This window comes from Artibeus jamaicensis, unplaced genomic scaffold, assembly GCF_021234435.1.
Source record: "Artibeus jamaicensis isolate MK-2021 breed Jamaican fruit bat unplaced genomic scaffold, CSHL_Jam_final scaffold_461, whole genome shotgun sequence".
NCBI lineage: Eukaryota > Metazoa > Chordata > Mammalia > Chiroptera > Phyllostomidae > Artibeus > Artibeus jamaicensis.
In genome coordinates, this window is record NW_026522045.1 from 7,002,704 (window position 1) to 7,023,862 (window position 21,159).

Genomic DNA, 21,159 nt, shown 5'->3' on the forward strand with positions numbered 1-21,159 from the left:
ACCCTCTACAAGGCAGATAGACCCACAAATCAGCAGTTGTGGGTACTAGCTAATAATTACAGCTGGTCTTTTCTCTGGAGTATTGCACTCTACAGAATAAGAGCTTTACTACCCTACAACATCCCTACTCCCCACACAGCCCTGCAACCTGCAGTCAATGACTGACTGATGATGAGGGAACAGAATGCCAGCCACCTTGCCTCAGGGTCTCAGTTCTGTCATGAAAATCCTACTCCTGTGCTCCTTGTGGGGTCAGGCAAAAGCTGGTTTCCAACTGGCTTAGCGTGTTTTCTCCTGCCCTATCTTACTTCCCTCATCTTTCAAACATAAGACACAACATATCTGAAAACTAATTTCTGCGCATATTTGGATACATTCCTTTGGTTATGACTTCTCATAATTGGTTCCCTTAATTATTTATTATTTTTATTTAATTACAAATAATGATTTAACTGTTATAATTATTTTAATTCTTTTAAAGATGTGTAATTTAGAAGAATATATTGTTCATATCCTCTCCAAAAAATCAGATGATAGAGGGCTTTTTAATTGGTTGCTTTTGATTTCTACAATGTAACTAACATTCTCTATTTCATAAGAAAACAATATAATCAAATTTTTGTACTGATGTGAGAAATGTTGGCTGTTTCTGAAAAGCTCTTTTTACATTACTCAAATAAAGCACAACATATATAGATCTTGTGCGGTAGTTTAGTTGTGTACAAGACTGTCAATATAGTGTAGGAAAGAATACTATATGAGGTCTGTCTGGAAAAAGTCCAGCCATTGTTAATATAACGAGAATGGTTTTAATGACATTGATGTAACCTGGCAGCCAAGGAGGATGTACTGGAATGTGCATGTGTGAACAATGATGACTTCACTGTACTAGTCAGTGGGGGCGGTATACGCTATTGAGTGAACATGTGTACTGTGTGGACTTGGCATTCAAAATGACTGAGCAAGTAGTGCAAAAATATCTGCATCAAGTTTTGCATTAAACTTGAACATTCCTCTGTGGAAACTATTTGGATGATTCAGAAGGCCACAGCTATGGGCATCTGGTGATTGGCAGCTTCATCACAACACCATGCCTGCTCATGCATCACGTCTTGTGCAGTGTTTTGGCAAAACTTCAAATCACCCAGGTGACTCAGCCCTGCTTACAGCCCAGTTTTGATACCCTATGACTTCTGGCTTTTTCCAAAACTTAAAGGACCTCTGAAAGAGAAGAGATTTCAGACCATCAGTGAGATTCAGGAAAATACTACAGGGCAGCTGATGGTGATCGGGAGATCTGTGTGAGGTCCCAAGGTGCCTACTTTGAAGGGGATTGAGAAATGTATCTTTTTCAATAGATGTCTCTATTTTTCATATTACATGGTTGGATATCTTCTGGACAGACCTCATATCCATACAAAGGAATACAGGGTGAGTTAAGAGTAGGCTTACAGTTGTTCATATGGAAAATAATACAATAATTAATTAATAATACAAGAATAAACTCTGTGTTTTGTGAACTCACAACTGTAAACCTATTCCTTATTAATTTTTTGGCTTGGAGGGGCATATTTGTGGTGGATAACATCTTCCCAATCAAAAAATACAGTTAACATGGTTTGATCTTACTGCAACTTTGCTGCACCTTCTCCGGGCATGGAGAATCAGGCAACTTCCATTTTGATGACTGAATCTTTGTTTCTGGATCATAGCTGTAGACCCATGATTTATCTCTGGTTATGACCTTCTTATGGAAATCTGGTTCATTGGTAATGGTTTGAATCAAGTCATCAGCTACTACAACATGATGCTCCTTTTGCTGTGGCTTCAGAAGTCACAGAATGAATTTTGCCACAACACAGTTCATGCTAAGACCCTTGGTCAAAATCTGGGACACAGTCGTTTTTTAAATTCTCAGATTAGTTTCCAATTTTCACACTGTCAGTTGCTGCAGAATAAGAGCTTTACTACCCTACAACATCCCTACTCCCCACACAGCCCTGCAACCTGCAGTCAATGACTGACTGATGATGAGGGAACAGAATGCCAGCCACCCTGCCTCATGGTCTCAATTCTGTCATGAAAATCCTACTCCTGCAGCCCATACACGTTCAACATTCTCTGATGTTCTGCTTGTTACAGGCTTTCCAGAATGTGGATCACTTTCAACAGGTTCTCAGCCATCTTTGAAGCATTTGCGCCACACTTTTATTTGTGCTGCACTCATGCTATCATTTCTGAAAGCCCTCTGAATCACCGAATACTTTCCATGAAGGAGTATTCAAGCTTAACACAAAATTTGATGCAGATTCATTGCTGTACTCACTCAGTCATTTTGAAGGCAAGGCCACACTGTACACATGCTCACTCAATGACATATAATGCCCCCACTGACTAGTAGTCATCATTGTTTACACATGCACATTCCAGTCCACTCTCCTAGGCTGCCAGGTTACAACAGTGTCATGAAAACTGTTCTTGTTATATTAACAATGGCTGGACTTTTCCAGGACAGACCTTGTATATATACTGAAGAAGATATGACTTTCTTAACTTATTTATAACAATGGTTAAATAAAAGTTTGGTAAGGGTGATTGAAGAAGGGTGAATTACCTATTCATTGAAAATTTTAAAGTATTTAAACATTGGGATGGATAGAATTACACAAGGAAACAATATATGTTATTTTCTCTTCAGAAATAAGAAAAGTGTATGAGGAGAAATATGTAAATTTTATTATAATAGTCCCCTTGTTGATATTTCTCAAAAATTTTTGGCCATCAACTTTTAAGTGTTTCCACAATTGCTTATGATTAATGTTACATCATCTATTGCTAATCAAAATGTTTTCTAGGTCCATCATTTTTCTTTCAAATTGCACCAGTTTTACCACAGAAATTATATAGACTTTCAGTACCACAGTGTTTCATCTAAAATATAGGTCTCTTCCAGTCTAGTAGACAGCTACTCATATTCTAAAAGCTCAGATCAAATGTCACTCCCCTTGTGAATCCCTCTCCAATCTCATTTCTCCCTGCCAGAATGCATTGTTTCCTTATATGTGCACTCATAGGTCTTCATACATACCTCTTTTAGACCTTTTATCTCACTGCATTACAATTATATGCTGCATTGGTTATCAATTGTGTTTGGCTCATTAAGAACCCATTATTTTTCCATCACATAAAAAAATTTAAAGGTAGGCAATTCAATATGGTTATGGTCGCTCCTTTTATCTTTCTGCTGTTTTCCAAGATCAAGCCTCGGCTTCCCAGCTCAAGTTTTTCTCCATGTAACATTATGTTTGCTGTAGTTCCAGCCATCACATCGATAGCTGGGCAAGAATGAGTAAAGGGGTCCCTGAGTAAATGAGTAAAAACTAAAAGGGCCTCTGAATTTAGCAGCCTCATGGGCACCCTTACTCTTACTCCCCCACACTGGTGCATGTATGTGCAAAGAGTGCAGGTGCATATGCACATGCACATAAAATTATGAAGCTTTCTAAGAAGCTCCACCCAACAAATTCCACACACATATCATTGTCCTTAGTCACATTGATGCCCCTGTCCGAAAGGAAAGATGGGAAATAAAAATTTTTCGTCTGGGTACACAGCTACTCCTCCCCAAAGTCAGATTTTATTACTTAGAAAGAAATAGGAGAAAAGGCCTTCCTGAGATTAAATGTATTGGGTTGACCAAAAAGTCCATTTAGTTTTTTTCTGTAAAATAAAAGGCACATTTTTTCATTTTCATCAATAGCTTTATTGATTTGGATATTTTGAGTATATCAGCTATCTTCTGCGTGGTATAATGTTGATTGTTCTCAACTAATGTCTCAATTTGGTAGCTATCAACCTCAACAGGTCTACCCAGCCAGTGAGAAATCTCCAGCACAAAACTTTGCATACCACTTTTAATAAATTTGATCAGTCATAGCACCTTCTCTATACAATACACAAATCTATTCTTGTGTTTTAGTTGCATTTTTACCTTTCTGGAAATAATAAATCATAATATGGCAAATATGTTGTGGGTTTTCTTCCATCTGCAATATTAAAATAGCTACACAAAAATTCAATTTTGATTAAGATTTTTTAATGCATGCTAATATGACAGCTGTCACAATACAACCTAACAAAATTGTTTCGAATGAAGTTAAAGACAACTAAGCGCTACCAGAGCCACCTTATGGGAAAAAAAAAAAACCCAAAACAAGGGAACTTTTTGGCCAACCCAATATTTAATGATTTATTGAGAGATTATACCCTTGTTGTCAACCATGGTTCTTGGCATCAGTTCAAACGCCCAGAGGAATCCGGGACTTGATTGCAAAGAGCTTAACCATAATACAGCATGTGGGTGTGAAACAGCACTGCTGTGAATAGCTCTTCCAGTGCTATGGGAAGCTGCTGTGAAAACAGCAAGGCCCAGAGGCCAGACCCTTTTCACTAGGCAGATCTGTGATGGCCTGCTCAGCTTCCGCCCACAATGATCCGTGTTGTCCAAAGGCAATCTTCACTGGAAAGCATGTCCTGGAAGCAAGGGGAGCCAACTTAATAGACGTAAGTCCCCGCTCCTCATCCCTGATTGGTCAGAAAGCAGACACTCTGATTGGTCAGAGATGCACAGCTCCGATTGGATGGGGTAAGCCTAAATCCTATTGGTTGAATTAGGACTCCAAAGGAACTTTTTAATAAGGACTGTCTCAAATAGAACACAGTGCAGGCAGAAAATTTAGTGGTTCATGGGTAGGCAGTCTAACCAAGAGGCTTCTCTCTGAAGTTCAGTTTGTAGTGAGAAGTTCCCTGTGCAAAAATAGCTGCGAGGCTCTGCTTTTTTTTTTTTTTTTTTCCGTATTTGTTTGAGCCCAGTTAGCCACCAGGAGCCAGGCCGCTTAGTCCTCAGGTTTCACATTTTATATGATACGTGCTTCCTTTTACCAAATAGTAGCAGATACTTTTTAAAATTTTGCGTTCAGTTGGCAAAATAAGAAATTGACAATTTTGTGTTTCCCTCCGAATGTTTTAAAAAATGTATACACCTAAGAGATGGAACCACTTGTCTGGAATACAGAGAAAAGAGGAAGAACAGTATATAATCTCTAGTAAGTTGATTTAAATTAAACAAGTTAAGAACTCTTTCTATGGGAGCATTGGCAGTACTCTTTCTATGGGAGCATGCCTACGTCTCCTTTGAGAGTCAGGGAAGGCTTCACAGAGAAGGTAAAGTTTGAGCTGGAGCTTTAAGGATTAGCAAGGGAGAAACCGCAGGACATTCCAAGCAGAATGCAAAATGCAAGCCACAGCACAGAGCACAAAATAGCTCTACGTGTTCATCAGCTCTGAGTAGCCTGGTAGCCATCATCTATAATTCTCAGGGTTTGGTGACCTGAGATGAGGTAGGGACTATTTTTCTCTACTTGGCTCACTTTCCCTGAAGTTTATTGCACAGTGCTGGGCACACATATGCAGGAGCTCAATAAATACTTTCTGAATTGGGACAGGGTGATCAAGTGTGCTGGGAACCAGGGCATCTGGATTCTTTCTCACGCAACCACTGTGAGTCAAGTGCCTTTTCGAAGGTCTGCGGCTTGCTGTTTAGTAATCAGCCACCAGTGAGAAGGAGGAGGAGGGGTTTGACCTGCAGTGCCTGGCGTTTTAGCGCCTGGAATCCGTAACTGGCCACTTGGATGATGAGGTGGGCGGTGCAGCGGCGCAGGAGGCAAGGCGGTTCAGTTCCTCCTCCACTCCAGCAGGGGGCGCGGGGAGCGGCTTCCCGCTGTCCCCGCCCCGCCCGCCGCCGCCCCCCCCCCCCCCCACGGCAGACACCCTGCGGATTGCTGCAGTCACGGGTGGCTGCGCTGCGCTGAAGGGGCTGGGCTGGGTAGCAGCAGTGGCGGCGGCAGGCTGAGACCACTGCGGAGGCCACTGGGGACCAACTCGTTGGCAGCGGGTTGCAGAGGCCTGGAGCAGCCTCCTCACGCAGCGCCGCACTGCCGGGAGTTGTAGCTGGCCGCGGCGCTCAGCTTGCTGGTGAACTGTGGCTGGCACACCCAGGCGCGGCGGCGACAGCAGACAGGTTAGAGTGGGGGCAGGGGCGGACGTGGGAGCAGCTCGGGCCCAGAGAGGTAACCCGAGCCCCGACATCTCCAGCCATGTCCGACGAAGCGTCGGCCACCACTTCGTACGAGAAGTTTCTGACCCCAGAGGAGCCCTTCCCGCTTCTTGGACCTCCTCGCGGGGTGGGCACCTGCCCGAGCGAGGAGCCCGGCTGCCTGGACATCAGCGACTTCGGCTGCCAGCTGTCCTCTTGCCATCGCACCGACCCACTCCACCGCTTCCACACCAACAGGTATGTACCGCCGCTGGGGTAGGGGCAGATTGCCCACACCCCTACCTCAAGTCTGGGACCCGTGGGTCGTCTCTTAGCCTGGCGCTTCGCCCTGGGTCTGCACTTCCATATGCCCCATCCCCCACATTTCTCTTCTACCAGCGCTCATTCCCGGGCTCCTTCCCTCTCACCCTCCCTCTTTTCACCCCATGCCCTCCCGATCTTCCGTTCGGCCGGCATTTTACTCTCTTCCCCCATTCATTTTCTGACCTTAGCGACTCCTCCCTTCCCTTTCCCCGCACTCCTGTCTGTCCCCTGTGAATTCCAAACCCCATTTTTGATTTTTAACTGTTCTTGTTTCTTATCACCCGCAAAAGTTTAATCCCTTCCATTTCTGATGGCTCAAAATCAATCCATGGATTTTTTGAAAGGTGGCACTTTTAAAGCTATAATCTTAATTTCTCCCAATTTCTAACCTGTTTCACAACTTATTTCCACCCCTCCCCCATTTTTTGTGAAGCTGTAGGAAACCGGACAATTCTCTCTTTTCTTTCTTATTTATGAACTGTTTGCCTTCATGCTGTAGGCCCTCCCAAAATGTATAACCTTAATTAAATCCGGAAGATTCTTGATTCCCTCATGTAGTACATCCTTTGATTTGTTCCCAGGTGGAAGGATGGAGCGAGGCTTAGAATAGGCTTGCTTAATACAAATTTACCCGGAAGGTGCATCTCTTAACTGGTTTTATTAGAAGGGAGTATTCTGGAGAATTCTTTCATGCAAGCATGTAAGTGTTACACAGAATGTGGGGAGGTTGAAGATGTTTTATAGGTATTCCCAACCTTTTATATGTTCAAGATACATATGCAAAGGCCCGGGAGGGTGTGTGGAGAAAAAGAAAGGAGGAAAGGGGTTCAGATATGGAAAATATTGCAGATGAATTAAGGAATTTAGTTCTGATTTCTGATCCAGTTTATAATATGAGCATTAACAAATCCCTCCACATTTTAATGTCTTTTGTATGTTCCTTGACATCTCTTAAATCAGTCTACAGATTTACTGAGCTTATGCCAAATACAAGGAATGTATAAAACATGATTCTTACCTAAAAGACAGTTATGTAGTCTGGAAGTAAGGTGCGGTAGTTAAGCAATCATCCAGAACATTAGTATGACACATTTGGAAAGAAAGTGGTAGTAAACTGAAGCTCAGAAAGAAAAGACTAAGTTCAAGGTCATGAAATTGAGTTAGGCAAAACCAGGATTACTCCTTTGGAGCCAATGCTGAAACTTGGGAACAGAGCTAATGGCTCCAATGATTGTTACAGTTTTTTAGACTAACTCACAGAAGTCTATTTATTCTGTGAGGTAACTATAACATGAATGTCACATACTCATGAAATCAATTGTCCTTAGAATTTTTTGCATTGGAAAAGAGCATAAATTGAATACTTTTGCATACATTTGACATTTACATTTTGCAGCATTAGATCAAGTTAAATACACAGGAAGGTAAAATGATTTCATAATTAGCTTGCTCTGATGATGAGGGCAAGGGAGTATGGGGACAGAGCCTCAGGGTAAGCACTGCCAAAATAGGTTGGGATGATAGGGAGTGAAGGAGAAGAATACATTTCTTACCGCTTTCTCCTCCCCAGTTTCATTTGTGGTTTCCCACCACTTTTCTCAGAGACCATGGTAAAATCAATGTTGTTTTGCAGAATGGGGCAATGAAGATAGAGGGGGAAGTTTCTGTTCAGCCTCAATTTTTCAAGCCAAGCATTATTTTTCCTAGTTACTGCTTGCTTTTTAAAAACCTTCCTCACCTACCCTACTTTTTGTAAGGCTTGAAATGACTATAGGAGGTCTAAGGTATCTTGCTCTGTATCTTTTTCAGCAGAGATTAGGGGAAGCAGAATTAGCAATATTTGCAGCAGATGATTTTTCTGCCCTGGGCTACCATGCCTTCTAAATCTTTTCTCTTTCTGGAATGTTCTTTCTGCCTTCTTACCCCTTCTCATAATGGTGTTCAAGAGTACCATATGCTGTAGTTATTACTTTTCAAGGAGAAGCAAACAGCTAAATCACGTATATGGGCAAGGATTAGGGAGTACTTTTATTTTGGAGTTTTATGTGTCACTTTTTTTTATTCACATCACATCATTCACCAATTCAAGCAGGAATCCAAAAATCATATCTGTATAGTTGAGTACTGATATTCTACTTTGGGTTTAGTAATTATAAAGCAAATTTCATTGAAGGGACAAAGCTTGTCAGCAGTTAGACACTAGATTGACCTTTATTTTGCTTCTTCATTGTTGCCTGATAAGAAAAATTGGAAATTGTTTAAATAATGCTGTTGATAAGGGCCTTAGGATGATGACAATTCTGTACCTGTTCATTTATTGGACTTTGGGCTATATTTCCAACCTTCATTAACCAGGACAGTGAGGTGGTATTATTAATAATCCCTTAGGTTGAATTTTGTGGTGTTCAGGTTACAGTCACCTGTGACTTAGGTTGGTGTGTCACTGGTCTAGGTTCAGTGGAAAGTAAATTATGTGAACACAACCGGTTTTGTACAATTCACTTTCCTAGTAGTATCTTTTAGGATTTTATGACCAAATAAACATTGTCTGGAATTTTGGGAGAATGAATGAATTTCAATAAGAAAAAAACTTAAATATTAAAAAAATATTTAATTGATTATGCTATTACAGTTGTCCCATTGTTTCCTCCCCTTTATTCCTCTCGGCCCTGCACTTCCCCCACCAGCATTCCCCTTCCTTAGTTCACGTCTATGGGTCATACATGTAAGTTCTTTGGCTTCTCCATTTCCCATACTATTCTTTTTTTTAAATATTTTATTTATTTAGTTTTGGAGAGAGGGGAAGAGAGGGAGAAAGAGGGAGAGAAACATCAATGTGTGGTTGCCTGTGGGGGGGGGCGCTCTGCCCACAGGGCCCACCTGGCTGCCAAATATGAGAATAAGTCTACTAAGACATGATCTGCTTGGGGAGGAAACGTGGCCAATCTCTGAAAGGAGAAAGACCAAGAGCTTTTTCCTCGTTGGGCTTTTATTGGGTTCAATTTGCACAGGAATACAGGTAAAGCTCATTAATCATCGTCAGGCAGTAAAGATCAAACAATAGATAACAAAGAACTCTCAGGGTCCATTCTGAGTTAGGGTCTGTTAACTCAAGGGCTACAAAACTTTGGGAAACAAACTCATTTCCTGCTTGGGCCCTTATTTAATTGAGAGCATTCTTAGCAAAGCAGGTTTCAGAGGAGTTTATGTATTCTTCCTTAGGCCTGATCACCCTGGGGAACCTGCCCTTTCCAGCACAGGGCTGCACTGCCCTCTGTCATTGTTTCTGGCTTAAGTCAGGCAAGTGAAATAAGGCAGCCAAGAGGTTAGGAGACTTCTCAGACAGAATGAGGACTCAGGCTATGTCACAGCCGAGGGGCAAGGGTCCATCACCTCCTTTTGCTGTAGCCCCCCAAGTCCTTCCCTGGGGCCTCTCAGTGATCATGCCTGTCTTAGGTTGTTATCCCACTGGGGAATCTTACCCGTCCTTGGCTAACCGATCAAGCATTGGGGGCCAGTTATGGATGGAAGTAAAAGGAGCAGAAGCTGCACTCCTGCCAGGGAGATAAGCTTCATCTCCTTAGTGGCTTATGGTCCAAAGGTCTCTTACTCAGCCATACCCATGGGGGTGGGTTACAGCTTCGGAAACCAGGCAGGGCAGTTCCTAAAAGTTGCCTCTGGAGGGCCCACAAAGGGGACCTGGCCTACAACTCAGTCACATGTCCCGTCTGGAAATCAAACTGGTGACCCTCTGCTTCACAGTCTGGTACTCAATCCACTGAGCCACACCAGCCAGGGCTCCCATACTATTCTTAACCTCCCTCTGTCTATTTTGTACCTACCAATTATGCTTCTTGTTCCCTGTACTTTCCCCTCCATTCTCTCCCCTCCTATTCCCTGCTGATAACCCTCCACACGATCTCCATTTCTGTGATTCTGTTCCTGTTCTCGTTGTTTCCTTAGTTTGTGTGTCTTTTTTAGGTTCAGTAGTTCATAGTTGTGAGTTGTCATTTTACTGCTCATATTTTTTATCATCTTTTTCTTAGATAAGTTCCTTTAACATTTCATATAATAAGGGTTTGATGATGATGAACACCTTTAACTTGACCTTATCTGGGGAGCACTTTATCTGCCCTTCCATTCTAAATGATAGCTTTGCTGCATAGAGTAATCTTGGATGTAGGTGCTTGCATTTCATGACTTGGAATACTTCTTTCCAGCCTCTTCTTGCCCGCAGGGTTTCTTTTGAGAAATCAGCTGATAGTCTTATGGCAATTCCTTTGTAGGTAACTGTCTCCTTTCCTCTTTCTGCTTTAAGATTCTTTCCTTATCTTTAATTTGGGCAACTTAATTACAATGTGTCTTGGTGTGTTTCTTCTTGGATCTGTCTTCTTTGGGACCCCCTGAGCATCCTAGACTTGCATGACTATTTCCTTTGCCAGACTGGGGAAGTTTTCCTTCATTATTTGTTCAAATAATTTTTCAATTTCTTGCTCTGCCTTTTCTCCTTCTGGCATCCCTATGATTCAGATGTTGGAATGTATAAAGTTGTCCCAGAGGTTCCTAAGCCTTTCCTCATATTTTTGAATTCTCGTTTCTTCATTCTGTTATGGTTGAATGTTTATTTCTTTATTCTGGTCCAAATCGTTGATTTGAGTCCTGGTTTCCTTCTCTTCATTGTTGGTTACCTGTACATTTTCCTTTATTTCACTTGCCATATCCTGCACTCCTTCCTTCATTTTGCAACCATACTCAACCATTTCTGTGAACATCCTGATTACCAATGTGTTGAACTGTGCATTTGATTGGTTGGCTGTCTCTTCATTCCCTAGTCCTATTTTTGGAGCTTTGATATGTTCTTTCATTTGGTCTATATTTTTTTGCCTTGGCATGCCTGCTATGTAGTAAGTGGTGGAACCTTGGGTATTCACCAGGGTGGGGCAACCCATGTTGCTGTTTTGTGGCACTATATGTAGGGGAGGAGTCCCAGAGGGAACAGTGCTACTTGCTTGGCTCTTGGCTGGCTTTCAGTCACTTCCCCTGCTACCCGCAAGCAAATTGGGCCCTTCTGGTGCTGATTCCCGAGTGGGTGGGTTTGTGTATGTTCTAGGACCCTGTGGGTCTCCCCAGTGAACTCTCCTGTGAGGCTTGGAGTTTCTCCCTTTGTTGCTGCAATCCACAGAGGTTTTTACAGTCAAAGGTTTTGAGGCTTATTTCTCTGCACCGGAACCCTGGGTTGCATGGTGTGTCTCGCTTCCCAGTTGTTTCTCCCAGTTTATCTGCATGAGAATGTGGGACCACCTACCTGGTCCACCAGCTACTGCCTTGTTATGTGTCCTCTCCATCCCAGCTGCACCTCTCCACCCCTCCTACCAGTGTGGGTGAATGTTTCTTCTTGAACTCCTTGGTTGTTGGACTTCCATACAGTTGGATTTTCAGGAACTTCTGTTTTTTGTCTTTAGAGTTATTGTTGTCTTTCTTTTGGTGTGCAAGGGGTAAAGTGTATCTGCCTATACCTTCATCTTGGCTGGGAGTCTAAATTTTTAAAAAGATTTTATTTATTTATTTTTAGAGGGGAATGGAGAGAGAAAGAGAAGGAAAGAAACATCAATGTGTGGTCGCCTGTCACGTGCCCCCACCCCTGCTGGCAACCCAGCCTGCGCACCCAGGCATGTGCCCTGACCAGGAAGTGAAGCAGTGACCCTTTGGTTCTCAGGCCGGCACTCAATCCAGTGAGCCACACCAGCCAGGATTAAATATTTTTTAAATCGAAATGTTGATGTGGAATGTATATAGTGATAGAGACTTTCTTTTTGGTTTTGGTGACAGGATTTTTCTGATGTAGTTGTGGGTTTTCTCTTAGCAATTATTCACTGCAACCTCCACCATCATAAAAAAAAATGGATGTTTAGCAAATTTAAAATAATTATAATGCTACTGGTAGATCCTGTAATTGTGAGATGAGATGAAGGGGGTTAATGTGAACTTCTTGATGTGTTATTTTCTTCATCTTTCTGGAGTTCATTAGTACTTTGACACTGAACAATTGTGAAAAGTGTGTGGGAGGATAGTGCCTCACTTTTGTACACCCTATTGGCAGGATACAAAATGAGCTGTTGTATAAAGTAGTTACTCGTTTGAGTGATTTTAGAGCCCTGTTTTCAATCACCACTAACCAGAAAAACCCAAGACTACTGTGTTTTTTGTATCACCCACATTTTTCTATCTCATTATAGAAATAGAGGTATAGAAGAGCTGTGAGTTGGAGGTGAGAGAACCACGTTCCAGGAAGTGAGATAGGGTAAAGAGGCAGGAGGAATTTGGTTTGAGGACTTGTTGAGGTACGTTAAGAATGGGGATCAGGCTTTGGAGAACTACCAGGTTAGAAATGTAGATTTGGTAGTAATTACAACAGAAATTCCAGTAGTGTGACATGAGTGGAACTGTGGTTAAAACAGTTGAGACAGTAGATGAAACTTTTCAATAAATTTTGCAGTGAAGGGAGGAGAGGAGATGTAGTAATATTTCAAAAGAATAAAGATTTATTGTTTTCTTCCTTGTTTAGTTTTGTTTTTCCAGGAATGGAGATTTTAGCTCCTTAGAAGTAGCCAATAGGAAAGGGAGAAATTGAAAATACAAGAGAGGGTAGTATGACAGGAGATGGATGGGAGGAACTTAGAAACCCAAATGCAAGAAATGGCTTTAAAAATGACCTGGAATGTTTTTATTTTCAAGACTGTAGATGGGGTATGAGGGATGTGTAATGATTTCCAGACAACTGAGGTCACTGGGAGGAGAGTTGGGAATTAGCGTGCGTAGAGTTAGGGGGCTCATGTCATCTGGTCTCACTTGGGACCTTGGGGCTCCAGAGGAGTAGCCCAAGTCAGGGTTCTATGCGGAGTCTGACAGGGAGTCAGTGATGAATACTCATGATGTTAGGGGAATGTTCCCTGAGAATGAATGGTATAGATTTGGAATGATTTTCATCAGCCTTATAGAAGGACTTTATTCCACAGGTCTCAGTGGCTAGATTCTCATCTTGAGAGGTAATGGTTAGGTCTACCTGAGAGAGAAAGGGCTGCAAAGGAATGTATATTGTGCACATGCTTTTCTTTTTTTTCTTTTTAATTTTTTAAATTTAATTATTGTTCAAGTACAGTTTTCTGTCTTTTACTCCCATCCCAGCCTACCTCCCCCAGTGCTTTTTGTTCTTTTTTTAACTTTTTAAATTGTTGACAGTGTTACAAATGTCCTCATCCCCCATCCCTTTGCCCACCTCTACCCATCCTACTTGTCCCCTTCCTTCTGCCTATCAGTACACTGTTGTCTGTGGGTTATGCACATATGTTCTTCACCTAATCACTTCACCTTCTTTCATCCATTTCCCTTTCCTCCCTCCCCTCTGACAGCTGTCAGTGTGTTCCATGTATCTATGCCTCTATTTCATTTTGTTCATCATTGTATTTTATTCATTAGATTCCACATATAAGTGAAATCCTATGGTATTTATCTTTCACTGACAGGCTTATGTCATTTAGCATAATAATTTCCAGGTCCATCTGTACTGTTACAAAAGGTATGAGTTCCATCTTTGCTACAGCCATGTAGTATTCCATTGTATAAATGTACCACAGGTTTTTTATCCACTCATCTACAAATGGGCACTTAGGCTGCTTCCATATCTTGGCAATTGTAAATACCGCTGCAATGAAATATAGGGGTGCATATATTCTTTCTAATTGGTGTTTTGGAATTCTTAGGATATATTCCCAGAAGTGGGATTACTGGGTCAAAAGGCAGTTCCATTTTAGTTTTTTGAGGAAATTCCATACTGTTTCCCACAGTGGCTGTACCAGTCTGGGTTCCCACCAACAGTGTACTGGGGTTCCCTTTTATCCTCATCCTTTCCAGCACTTGTTTGTTAACTTACTGATTGTAGCCATTCTGGCAGGTGTGAGATGATACCTTGTTGTGGTTTTAATTTGCATCTCTCTGATGATTAGTGATGTTTAATATTTTTTTCATATATTTATTGGCTTTCCCCATTTTTCAATTGCATTGTTTGTCTTCCTGGTATTGAGTTTTATAAGTTCTTTATATATTAAGAACCCCTTGGATATTAACCCCTTATCTGGTATATCATTGGCAAGTATGCTCTCCTATACAGTTGGTTCCCTTTCCATTTTGTTGATGGTTTCTTTTGTTGTTCAGAAGCTCTTTAGTTTGATGTAGTCCCATTTGTTTATTTTTTCCTTTGTTTCCTGTGCCCTAGGAGATACATTGGCAAAACTGTTGCTACAAGAGGTGTCTGAGATTTTACTGCCTATGTTTTCTTCTAGGAGTTTTATGGTTTCATGACTTTCATTTAAGTCTTTTACCCATTTTGAGTTTATTCTGGTATATGGTGTAAGATCGTGGTCTAGTTTCATTTTTCTTGCATATACTAGTCCATTTCTCCCAACACCATTTATTGAAGAGACTGTCTTTGTTGCATGCTCCTCCCTCCTTTGTCAAATATTAATTGACCATAATGGTGTGGGTTTATTTCTGGGCTCTCAGTTCTATTGCATTGGTCTATATTCCTGTTCTTATGCCAGTACCAGCCTTTTTTTTTCCCCTTTGCTTTTTAAAAGTTTTTATTTATTTATTTTTAGAGAGAGGGGAAAGAGGGAGCAGGAGAGGGGGAGAAATGTCAGTATTTGAGAGAAACATGGATCAGTTGCCTCTTGCATGCTCCCAAGTGGGGACCTAGCCCACAACCCAGGCATGTGCCCTGACTGGGACTTAAAATGGTGACCCTTTGGTTTTTGGGCCAGCACTCAATCCACTGAGCCATACCAGCCAGGGCTTTTCTTTGTTTTTTTTCTTTTTAAACTTTATTTATTTACTTTTTAGAGAGAAGGGAAGGGAGAGAAAAAGAGGAAGAGAACATTGATGTACAAGAGAAACATCTCAATTGTTTGCCTTTCACAGGCCCCCGTTTGGAGGCCTGTCCAACAACCAAGTCATGTGCCCTTACCAGGTATCGAACCAGGACCCTTGGGAGTGAGGGATGATGCCCAACCTACTGACCCACACCGGTCAGGCCAGTACCAGGCTGTTTTGATTACAATGGCTTTGTAGTATAGGTTGATATTAGGTAGTATGATACCTCCAACTTTGTTCTTCTTTCTCAAGATTCCTGAGGCTATTTATGTCTTTTTTTGAATATTTGTTCCAGTTGTGTGAAATATGCCATTGGTATTTTAATAGGAATTTTGTTGAATCTGTATATTGCTTTGGGTAGTATGGACATTTTAATGATGTTAATTCTTCCAATCTATGAACACAGTATATGCTTCCACTTGATAGTTTCTTCAATGCCCTATAGTTTTCCAAGTACAGGTCTTTTGGTTAAATTTATCACTAGGTACCTTATCTATTTATTTATTGCTGAAATAGTAGCATGTGCTTTTCTTAATTTTACCAAAATACCATTGAAAGTCCTTTGTCTATTTATTATTAGTGAAAAACTTGTGGATAAATATTCTTGACTGTACCTTTCTTTTTTTTAAGAATATTTAAAAAAATATTTATTTTTAGAGAGAGGGGAAGGAAAGGAGATAGAGTGGGAGAGAAACATCAATGTGTGGTTGCCTCTCATGTGTCCTGTACTGGGGACCTGGCCTGCAACCCCTGACTGAGAATCGAACTGGTGACCCTTTGCTTCACAGGCCCGTGCTCAATCCACCGAGCTATACCAGCCAGGGCTGTACCTTTCTTTTTTGTAAATAAATTTGGGGCACCAAGCCTAGTCGTTGACTTAAAACCCATTTCATTGGGATTCTTTTCTACATTTTTCTTTTTACAGTATGGAGAAAGTCTCCTTTGTGAATAATGTTATGGTTATGGTTATAGCTAAGATGTTTGTCTTAGGTAGCTTTCTCTTAGTGGAATAAGATATAAAGGCTTTGTAAATTTGAATAGTTAAGTGCTGAGCACATGTACACAGTGATTTTTACACATTTGAAACTGACAGAACAGTCTAAAAGAATCATTCAAAGTTTTATTATGAAAACTCATAGAAAATTGTGGACATATACAAAACTGTAATGACCACTCGTGGTCCCTTTCACTAAAGATAACTGTCAACATTTTGATGTTGTTACTTTCTTAAACATTTTATTTTTCTTGCTTACACTGTTCCAATTGTTTCCTCATTTTTCTCCCTTTTCCCACCTCCATCCAGCCCTACTCTTCCCTCCCTAAGCCCATCCCCATATTGTTGTCCTTGTCCATGGGTTGTGCATATATGTTCTTTGTTAATCCCTTCACCATCATTGACCCTTTCACTATCTTTCACTACCCCCACCTTTCTGGAAGCTGTCAGTCCGTTTTAGGTATTTAAGCTTCTGTTACTATTTTGTTCCTTAGTTTATTGTGTTTGTTAGATTCCACATATAAATGAAATCATGTGGTATTTGTCTTTCACTGACTCACTTATTTGACTTAGCATAATCATCTCCAGGTCAATACATGCTGTTGCTAAAGGTAGGAGTTTCTTTCTTTTTTCTTTTTTAACTGCTGCATAGCATTCCATTATGTAAATTTACCATAGCTTTTTTCACTCATGTTCTGATAGACACTTGGGTTGTTTCCAGATCCAGGCTATTATAAATAAGACTGCTGTGAATATTGGGGATCACAGGTTATTTTAAATTGGTGTTTCAGGATTCTTAGGGCATAATTTTAGCAGTGAATTGCCGGGTCAAAAGGCAGTTCCATTTTTAGTTTTCTGAGGAAATCCCACTGTTTTCCATAGTGACTGCACCAGTCTACATTCTCACTAATAATGCACTAGAGTTCTCTTTGCTCCGCAACCTCGTCAGCATTTGTTGTTTGTTGATTTGTTTATGATGGTCATTCTGAGCAGTGTGAGATGATATCTCATTGTGCTTTTAATTTGTATTTCCCTGATGATTAGTGAGATGATTAGTGGTGTTGAGCATTTTTTCATGTCTCTGGGTCCTCTGTGTGTCCTCCTTGGAGAAGTGTCTATTCAATTCTTTTGTCCATTTCTTTTTTTTAAAATTAATTTTATTTAGTTATTTTTCAAGTACAGTTTTTTGTCTATTTTTTCCCATCCCAGCCTTCCCCGCCCCTTGCTCCCCACCTCCCTCCCATTTCCACCCCCTGTCCATTTCATAACTGGGTTGTTTGTGTTCCTGGTGTTGAGTTGTGTTAGTTTTTTGTATATTTTGGAGATTAAACCCTTGCCATATTTCTTTTTTTTTTAAATTATGTTGTTTTATTTGATAGTTTCAGATAGTTTTTCTTTTTTTAAATTTTTATTTAGTTATTTTTCAAGTACAGTTTTTTGTCTATTTCTCCCATCCCAGCCTCCCCGCCCCTTGCTCCCCACCTCCCTCCCAGTTCCACCCCCCCTAGTTCTCGTCCCTGTGTCCTTCCTATTTGTTCCTCCAAATCCCTCCCCCTTTTTCCCCTTAACTTCCCTTCCTTCTCCCCTCTGGTCACTATCCCCTTGTTCTCTATTTCAGTGTCTTTGTTTTTTTTTTTTCCGCTTGCTTGTTTGTTTTGTTGTTTAGCTTCCTGTTAAAGGTGAGATCATATGGTATTTGTCTTTCAGCACCTGGCCTATTTCACTCAGCATAATGCTTTCCAGTTCTATCCATGTTGTTGCAAATGGTAGTAGCTCCTTCTTTCTCTCTGCTGCATAGAATTCCATTGTGTATATGTACCACAATTTTTTGATCCATGCATTTACTGATGGGCACCTAGGTTACTTCCAACTCTTGGCTATTGTAAATTGTGCTGCTATGAACATTGTGGTGCATAGGTTCTTTGATATTGATGTTTTAGGATTCTTAGGATATAATCCCAGCAGTGGAATTGCTGGGTCAAAAGGCAGGTCGATTTTTATTTTTCTGAGAAAATTCCATACTGTTTTCCATAATGGTTGTACCAGTCTTCAATCACACCAACAGTGAACTAAGGACCCCTTTTCCCCACAACCTCTCCAACATTTGTTGTTTGTTGCTTTGTTTATGATACCCATCCTGACTGGTGTAAAGTGGTATCTCATTGTGGTTTTAATTTGCATCTCGCTGATAGCTAACGATATTGAGCATCTCTTCATGTGTCTCTGAATGTTCTGTATGTCCTCCTTGGAGAAGTGTTTGTTCAAGTCCTTTTCCCATTTTCTAATTGGGTTGGGTGTCTTCTTAGAGTGGAGTCGTGTAAGTTCTTTGTATATTTTGGAGATTAAACCTTTGTCTGAGGTATCATTGGCAAATATGTTTTCCCATACAGTTGGTTGTCTTGCTAATTTAATACTGTTTTCTTTAGCCATGCAGAAGCTTTTTATTTTGATGAGATCCCATTTGTTTATTCTTTCCTTTACATTCCTTACTCTAGGGGACATATCAGTAAAGAAGTTGCTGCGTGAAATATCTGAGATTTTCTTGCCAATGTTCTCCTCTAGGACTTTAATGGTGTTATGACTTACATTTAAGTCTTTTATCCACCTTGAATTTATTTTGGTGTATGGTGTAAGTCTGTGCTCAAGTTTCTTTTTTTTGCATGTAGCTGTCCAGTTCTCCCAACACCATTTGTTGAAGAGGCTATCTTTACTCCATTTTATGTTATTGCCCCCTTTGTCAAATATTAATTGACTGTAGAGAGTTGGGTTGATTTCTGGGCTCTCTGTTTTGTTCCATTGGTCTATGTGCCTGTTTTTATGCCAGTACCAGGCTGTTTTGATTACAGTGGCCTTGTAATACATTTTGATATCAGGTATTGTGATCCCCCATACTTTGTTCTTCTTTCTCAAAAGAGCAGCTGCTTTTCGGGCTCGTTTATGGTTCCATATAAATTTTTGAAGTGTTTGTTCTATGTCTGTGAAATATGCCATTGGTACTTTAATAGGTATTGCATCGAATCTTTATATTGCTTTGGGTAGTATGGACATTTTGATGATGTTAATTCTTCCAATCCATGAACAAGGTATATGTTTCCATTTGTTTGTGTCTTCCTTGATTTCGTTCTTCAGGGCTGTGTAGTTTTCTGCATACAGGTTTTTTACCTCCTTAGTTAGGTTTATTCCAAGATATTTTATTTTTCTTTTTGCTATATCAAATGGGATTTTTCTCTTTATTTCTGCTTCTGCTGATTCACTGTTGGTATACAAAAATGCCTTTGATTTCTGGATATTGACTTTGTAACCCGATCTTTTGCCAAATTCATTAATTAGTTTGAGCAGTTTTTGGGTAGAGTCTATAGGATTTTCCATGTACACTATCATGTCATCTGCAAACAATGACAGTTTTGCTTCCTCTTTTCCTATTGGATGCCTTTTATTTCCTTTTCCTGCCTGATCGCTGTGGCTAAAACTTCCAATACTATATTTAATAGAAGTGGTGAAAGTGGACAACCTTGTCTTGTTCCTGATCTTAGTGGAAAAGCTTTTAGTTTTTTCCCATTGAGTATGATATTGGCTGTAGGTCTCTCATATATGGCCTTTATTATTTTGAGAAATGCTCCCTGTATCCCCACTTTGCTGAGTGTTTTTATCATAAATGGGTGTTGTACCTTATTGAAAGCTTTTTCCGCATCTATTGATATGATCATGTGATTTTTGTCTTTGCTTTTGTTTATGTGATGTATTACATTTACTGATTTGCGAATATTGAACCATCCTTGCATCCCTGGGATGAATCCTACTTGATCATGGTGTATGATCTTTTTGATATATTGTTGGATGCGATTTGCCAATATTTTCTTGAGGATTTTAGCATCTATGTTCATCAGCGATATTGGCCTGAAGTTTTCTTTCTTTGTTGTGTCTCTATCTGGTTTTGGAATTAAGATGATGCTGGCTTCATGAAAAGAATTTGGGAGTTTTCCATCCTTCTGGATTTTTTGAAATAGTCTGTGGAGAATAGGGGTTAGCTCTTCCTTAAATGCTTTGTAGAATTCTCCTGTGAAACCTTCTGGTCCAGGGCTTTTGTGTGATGGGAGTTTTTTGATTACTGTTTCAATTTCTTTTGCTGTTATTGGTGTATTTAGATTTTCTGCTTCTTTTTCACTGAGGTTTGGAAGATTGTATTTTTCTAGAAATGTGTCCATTTCCCCTAGGTTTTCAAATTTCTTGGCAAAAAGTTCTTCATAGTAATTTCTTACAATGTCTTCTATTTCTGTGGTATCAGTTTTAATCTCTCCTCTTTCATTTCTGATTGTGTTTATTTGTGTCATCTCTCTTCTTTTCTTGATGAGCCTACTTAAAGGCTTGTCTATTTTGTTTATCTTCTCAAAGAACCAACTCCTGGATTCATTGATCCTTAGAATTGTGCTTTTAGTTTCTATGTCATTTAATTCTGCTCTAATCTTGGTTATATCCTTCCTTCTGCTTGCTCTGGGCTGTCTTTGTTGTTGTTCCTTGAGTTCTTGCAGGCGTAGGGTTAGGTTGTTTGAAATGTTTCTGTTTTCTTTAGGTAGGCCTGTATTGCTATAAACGTCCCTCTCAGGATGGCCTTGGCTGTGTCCCATAAGTTTTGGGTTGTTGTGAGATCATTTTCATTTGTTTCCAGAAATGTTTTGATTTCTTCCCTAATTTCATTCTTGACCCATTCGTTGTTTAATAGCATACCATTCAGTCTCCATGTTTTTGCGTGCTTTGGGTTTTTTTCTTTGGGGTTGGTTTCTAATTTCAGTCCCTTGTGGTCAGAGAAGATGCTTGGTATGAT

General features: G+C 40.4%; 1 protein-coding gene across 6 annotated transcripts in view; it reads left to right on the forward strand.

Moving 5' to 3' along the window:
* Positions 1 to 5,894: 5,894 nt before the first annotated feature.
* Positions 5,895 to 21,159, forward strand: part of FAM199X (family with sequence similarity 199, X-linked) — a 56,861-nt gene continuing 41,596 nt past the window's right edge. For 3 of the 6 annotated variants that reach the window (XM_037141030.2, XM_037141031.2, XM_053657518.1), the window contains exon 1: positions 6,067 to 6,352. In XM_037141030.2, coding sequence (XP_036996925.1) covers positions 6,156 to 6,352 — 197 coding nt within the window. In that variant the 5' untranslated portion in view covers positions 6,067 to 6,155. Of the gene's footprint in view, positions 6,353 to 21,159 lie in introns of all 6 variants that reach the window. The other 3 variants (XM_037141029.2, XM_053657519.1, XM_053657517.1) reach the window with 2 other exon arrangements.